The sequence below is a fragment of the Lampetra fluviatilis genome, chromosome 3, assembly GCF_964198595.1.
Source record: "Lampetra fluviatilis chromosome 3, kcLamFluv1.1, whole genome shotgun sequence".
NCBI lineage: Eukaryota > Metazoa > Chordata > Hyperoartia > Petromyzontiformes > Petromyzontidae > Lampetra > Lampetra fluviatilis.
This window is the reverse complement of record NC_136277.1, coordinates 25,781,206-25,787,996: the sequence shown is the minus strand read 5'-3', so window position 1 is coordinate 25,787,996 and position 6,791 is coordinate 25,781,206. Positions and strand designations below refer to the sequence as shown.

General features: G+C 43.5%; 1 protein-coding gene across 1 annotated transcript in view; it reads right to left on the bottom strand.

The window, feature by feature from the left end:
* The window catches only part of LOC144950132 (dual oxidase 1-like), a 46,814-nt gene that overhangs the window by 1,492 nt on the left and 38,531 nt on the right, over positions 1 to 6,791 (bottom strand). Inside the window, exons 30-33 of the mRNA XM_078880197.1 lie at positions 5,886 to 6,115; positions 2,723 to 2,884; positions 1,582 to 1,737; positions 556 to 700 (exon numbers count right to left, since the gene is read on the bottom strand). Coding sequence (XP_078736323.1) covers positions 556 to 700; positions 1,582 to 1,737; positions 2,723 to 2,884; positions 5,886 to 6,115 — 693 coding nt within the window. The remainder of the gene's footprint in view (positions 1 to 555; positions 701 to 1,581; positions 1,738 to 2,722; positions 2,885 to 5,885; positions 6,116 to 6,791) is intronic.

The window sequence follows — 6,791 nt, the reverse complement described above, 5'->3', positions numbered from 1 at the left end:
CAATGATAATACATTTATTATCTATGAAAGACTTGCCATTCATTCCGCGATCTCCCAATATAGAGCGTATTTTTTGTTTACTTTCATCACTAGTTATATCGCAGTGATGCTCCCAGGTCATGTCAACAATCAGCAGCAGAGCATTACATCAAGTCACGAAAATCTATTCCGCTGTATGCATTTAGCAAAATTCAGCAGTGACCGGACCAAATCATTAGCTCATTACACTTATGAATCTGCTGTGTAGGCTCTCCGTTGCCTTTTTGGACTGTACCACTTGTTTTTCAGCCAACGGCATGTCCAACGAAACGTCAGACGTCATGCCGAACAAGACTCGTTAAAACCCCGAAAACACATCGGAGAGCTGAAGGATTTGGTTCAATCATAGCTGCTCGGATGTGAACCTATAGGCACTCTGCAGTCTGGCTCAGCGACGAACTTATTCCCACTGTCTTCTCAGCTATCATTTCATGACTGAGTGAATGTAAGTGTTATCAGAATTAAAAAAATAACTCCATCGATAACAAAAGCGCGCGTGCGCACACACACACACACGAGAGTCAAAACAAACCTGTGGGTGCAGATTCTGCAGGGAGTTGAGGAAGGGCACAAACTGCGGGCGGCCAAAGTGCGTGACGGAGCGAAGTCCCGTGAACAGACTGCGGTTGGACACCTTCTGGAAGTGACGCTCGCAGATGTACTGCAGGAAAGAAGGAAGCAAAGGGGAGCATTGCAGCAGCCTATGATGTTGACAGAGCTTGCGTCCTACTTACTGTGCTGCCCACCAGTTTTATCCGCTCAGCAGCAAACCCAAACAAGTAAAATTGTCCTGAATAAATGCCATGCCTTGTATATTAGTAGATTTAAAAAAAACGTCGTCAATACACTGCTAGACGAAGGCCACCCCATGTCTTGTTGCTCACGGGGGATGTTTGACCAAACTTCACCGAGCTGGTCGTCAGTGCGGGTTAGTGAAGGGGATGCCCAGGATCGGTTCAGATATCACTTGCCATTGATGTTGGCCATGGCCGGGAATCCAACTTGCATGGCTCTGTTCACAGCGCAGTGCACTAACTACTGCGCCACCACTCCACCCTTGACTTGTTTCATGACTCAACATTGTTTATCTACAAATATCCAGGTCAAAGTAGTTTACTTTGACGCTTGAATCACATTATAAAGTGTCACATATCCCACTGTTTGCTTTCCTTTGCCAGTTGAGAAGATAACCCCTAAATTACTTGTTAAACACAATCCTGTAATGTGCATAGGATTAAACTAATGTTTTGCACATGACTTCCTTATTTTCAAAGCTAAAGTCTCATAATCCGGTAAGAATGTGGATGTGTGACCAGATTTGTTTAACTTGTATGACACCGGGCACAAACAAGTTTGGCTTCGTCTCACTCTCTAGGGTTTCTTATTATGCGGATATTATGAAATACATATTTTTGGAAGACACGCAGAAGGGTTCACAATATATGTCAAAGAATTGTAAATGGAGACTCATTTATGCATTAAAGAGACCTCATACAACTCAAAGGGGAGCATAACATGTGAACTGTAGCGCTTCTCTTTTACCAGCATCATTGTACGGAGGTCAAATTTCTCGGCGAACTGCGTGATGTAGATGTGGACAGAAACCAAGTCGTTCTTGTCGTTTTCTTCCACCTCTCGGATGATGTCTGTCAGCCACTCGAACTGCCGCTGTGTCCGTGTCACCCAAATGAAATAGACCTGGCATGACAGGAAGAAAACAATATTACACAATCCATTGCGTCAGCAGTGACCGAGACACCTTATTCTCAGTACAATTCTGAATTGAAATTGGGGTCACGGTGATACTTTGTAAAAGGGGAAATTACTCTTTCATGCAACTGTTCGCAGGAGAGCCTCCACTACAGGGAGCTCAAGAGAATAGCTCGAGAGGGTTTTTGGCCTACTCTTCCTCGCTGGTTATACATCTTGGAATATGTTGGAAGTACCCACACTTAATTCCAACACACGTGGCTTGCTGTTTGACTAACTGGGAGGGAGGTGAGGGGACAGAAGTGGCAAGGTTCAAGAAAAATACCCATTGTATAAAAAACCACAGTGGGAGAGCAAACCACCAGCCTCTGCACGACAAGTCCAGCATGCTATCCATTACACCATGGCAGTATCCCCTAATAAATTGTACAATTAATAATAATTTCAAACTATTTTACCTGGAAAGCCACATTGAGAATCTCAAAGGCTTCTTTTCAAGAGGGTCCTGCATTGAGATGTTTGGGCACTTTCATTCTTGAGAATTGGCTTTTGCGTGGGATGAAAACCAGAGTACACGGATTAAAAACCGACCACACATACAAAAGGTAAAACTCAACATCGGCATCTCCTGGCCACCTTGCAGTCCCACATCAACAACACCTGGCAACATCTTCTTGGTTCTTTCGGTAAAGTCACGTAGAAGGGAAGTAATAAAATAATAAAAATAAAACATAATAAAATTGTATTACTTCTTATTACTTCTTCCCTTCTACGTGAATTTACCGAAAGAACCAAGAAGATGAATCCCTGCAGTCACGAAAGCTTTAAATCGAAACACCTGGCAACTCCCTGGTGGGTACCCATCCAAGTACAAATAAAAAGGTTAACTTCTGCCTAGCATCTCATAGCCTATGAGGTCAGGAGCGAGCTTTCGGGGCGACTTTGCACGTAACAAAATCTACCGAGCCTGTACCTTTTTGCAGGAAATTAGTCGGGCATTGGTGGAGGACTTGTGAACAATGTCTTTGAGGATGGACGCGAAGGGAGTGACTCCAATGCCTCCTCCTACCAGCACGGACACCTCGAAATCATTCCAGTGCTGGTGTCCCTCCCCAAACGGACCGTCCAGGTATATCTGCACACGTACAGACGGCATTGTCAGTACATAGCTGAAAGCAACATGACACAATTGACTCATCTGGGTTGACATTTACAATTAATTTGCATGGAGACGAATGAGAAAAGTATTTGAGTACAACGTCAGTGGACTTGACCTTTTATCATAAGAGATAAATGTCGACCACATTTATACAACAATTAACGTTTACATTTTAAAACCATCCTTTCAATTAGCCCAACTCATGTTTTGTTTTAAATATTATTATTATTGTGCTACTTTTATTTTCATTCTCATTTTGCAATGTGTATGCGTATATGGTTGCCTTGCAAGCGTTTGGCTATGCACTTTAAGACGTATATTTTTGGGATATAACAGGTTAACAATATGTAACAATATATATTATATATACACACAAGTAAGTAATGTGTCAGTGCTGCAATTAACATTCAGTGGGGTTCATCTCCACTGGTTGTAAATTCCACATTCCTATGATGGGACCCTCCCTTCACCAAACTGCACTGATCAGTATGGCGAAATGTGTTTGACGCGTACGTTGTCACGAGCAGTATTCTGGAAAACTTACCCGATGACGCTGGGGATGTAATTACCAGCGAAACGTCATACACAAATTGTAAACACCGGTGGGCTGGAGTAGTAACACGCGGCAAACCTTACGAATTTGCTGCGTCGGGTGGTGATGCTTTAATGAAACATTTATACTTACATGGTGCAATATGGTGAAACAACTGCCCGCCCCCCCCCCCCCCCCCCCAATGCTGGGTACGGCATGAGGAGACTTTCATAGAAGATTGGATTTTGCAATGGGCAGCGCACTATTTGTACATAATTATTATTTGTTACAATGGGACTCAGTGCATGCTGACGCCACTCTCTGACACTCATAAGGGGCCGTCCATAAATGACGTCACGCGATTATGGACGATTTTTGACCCCCCCCCCCCTAGGTGCGTGACGTCATTTATGAACGGCCCCTAATGCATTACAGTTATGTGCTCGGTTTAACATTTGACTTTTGTTGTAGAGTAACAAGCAGAGGTGCCGTCCTCCAACTGCTCGCGCATCTGCTGGCAGAAGGCCCTTCCATTCGATGGAGCGCGAGAGAGAACCTCCAAGGAGGGATATTGGTCCACTTTTCCACATAGTACAGGGTGCTTCAAAAACATGTTAACACTTACATGGGACTATCGTTTTTAGTGGAAGAAGAACGGATAATGCATTCTAACATGATAACACATGTAATGTTTCGATTTAAAGCTTTCGTGACTGCAGGGATTCATCTTCTTGGTTCTTTCGGTAAAGTCATGTAGAATGGAAATAATAAAATAATAAAAATCATTTTATTATGTTTTATTTTTTTATTGTTTTATTTTTATTATTTTATTATTTCCATTCTACGTGACTTTACCGAAAGAACCAAGAAGACATGTAATGTTAATAGCTTCAAAAAGTCAAAGAGTCTCCACTTGTTCGCCACTATTGTCAACACGTGCCTGGAATCTTCTCCAGGTGGTCTACAGAGCCCGAAGGCACATTTATTGTGGCGTTGTTGCAAATTCTCGGAAGTGTTCACATTTTTTTGAAGCACCCTGTATATCTAGGAAGGAGAGGGAGTACCCACACTTTACCCTATCATAAGGAACCTGCGGATTGCCATAATATAAGTTGTTTTGGTGAGATCGCGTAAATATATACATTTGTTGTTAGAACCCACCACCACCTGACACAGCCAATTAGTAAGGTTTGTCACGTAAACAGAACGTGGCCAATGTATTACTAGTGCAGCACACCGGTGTGTTGGAGAGCCAAGCCACAACATTTACAATCTGAGTAACGACGTTTCGCCAGTAATTCTAACCAGCTTCATCAGGCGACAGGCAGATTTGTGGAAAAGTCCTCCTGTTTCGTTCTTTAAATAGAGGGGTAGATGTGGTGATGACACTTGTGTGCCCTTCTTGCGCGAAGTGGTAGGGGGAGATGAATGAATGCATACAAATGACTATGGGTGTCCATTTCCATTTGGGTTAGGAGCCGTCCATAAATGATGTCACGCAATATAGGACGATTTTTTACCCCCCCCCCCTAGTTACATGGCGTCACATAAAGTCAGACCCCCCCCCTCAAATATGACGTCACAAAGCTCTGCCCCCCCCAAAAAATATATAAAACATGCTTCAAATCGCTTTAAACTATTGTCATTGTTGTGTGTATTTAATGTGCCGCTGCACTCTGATGTTGTAGGAGAAAACATTTATTCAAACGTCTATTTAATTAAGTAGAACGTGTTGTCTATATTTATTTAAAGTTGCGCATTTTGATGTGACGTCACATTTCTCAAACCCACCCCCCTCGTCACACATCGTCACAAATGTCTGACCCCCCCCCCCCTAGGTGCGTGACGTCATTTATGGACGGCCCCTTATTTATATGGTAATCAACATACATTATGTACATACAACACAACGAACATGCGACATATAACGACGCAATGCCCGAGCCCACAAATGCGGAGGAGACATTGCAGCGATACACTCCGCTGCTTATCTGGCTTGATCACCGGAATGTGAAATTGTTGTTGTTGTTGTTGCACTGCATCTACATCAGCCGTACGAAAGAAGAAGCCGCGTGATCAAATAGAACCGGCGACCCATGGACTGCAAGCCCAGTGCACTAGTCATCACACGACGTCATTCTCATAATTAAGATTACGACCTAAAATAACCTTAGATTTCGATTTAAAGCTTTCGTGACTGCAGGGATTCATCTTCTTGGTTCTTTCGGTAAAGTCACGTAGAAGGGAAATAATAAAATAATAAAAATAAAAATTATAAAATAATTCTCACCTGAGGACGGCTGCTTGCGTTGTGGCCGAAACGTCGTGAGAATTATTTTATGATGTTTTATTTTTATTATTTTATTATTTCCCTTCTACGTGACTTTACCGAAAGAACCAAGAAGATAAAATAACCTTATTTTTCCCCTTAAGTGAATATTGTACCTTGGATTGGTACTCATTATCGGAGCTCTTTGCGGAGTAGATTTCACGGAGCCGCGTGGTCCAGGGTCCCACTGCACGCACGTGGATGCTCAGGGTGTTCTCATGGGGTGCGGACGAGATGGTGATCGGGTGGTACTCGCTCTGGCCCAAGGCCAGGCAGGCCACGCGCACCCACTGCCCCGACTTGTACTTGAACCCTTGGGGGCGCTTGAGCTGCAGGTGGGTGACTCCTGCGGCCAAAAATAAAGCAAGATCGTAAAGCAGTGAGATAGTGCACACTATGAAAAGCACCCTCGAAATGCAAAAGACGGGCAGGGAAATAGTTCACGTGAATTTTTGACAAATTCAAACTTTTACACGGAATCCGTTTACATTTCAATTGCGACCTCTTGCAGACCCGATATTTTTGACCATTAACAATACCTGCATTGTTTTTGTTATTTGTCTGCAAATTGTGTATATCAAATGTAAATGCCATTGGGGTAATTGTTTAAAGTGTTCTGTTTAAATAAAAATACACAAATGCGTGTAACATCTTACGAAACTATAGATCCAAAGGAGCTTCAGATGGTACGCGTTGAGTGTATTGTAAGAGTGTGATTATTATCATCTGCTGAGAAATCTGAGCACCTGGAGAAGCCCCACGCGTGCAAGGGGGCGACACTCTACCCCGTACAGAAGGCACACACGGCAGCAGTCCACACTTTGGTGCACTGCCTTCTGCTGGCAAGCCGGGGTATTTCACCTCGATGCCCACGGGAAGGGAGTCTCACAACATGTCATTTGTCCGATCCACCAAGGGGCCGTCCATAAATGACGTCAAGCAATTTTGGACGATTTTTGATCCCCCCCCCTCTCGTCACACGGCGTCACAAAAAGTCAGACCCCCCCCTCAAATATGACGTC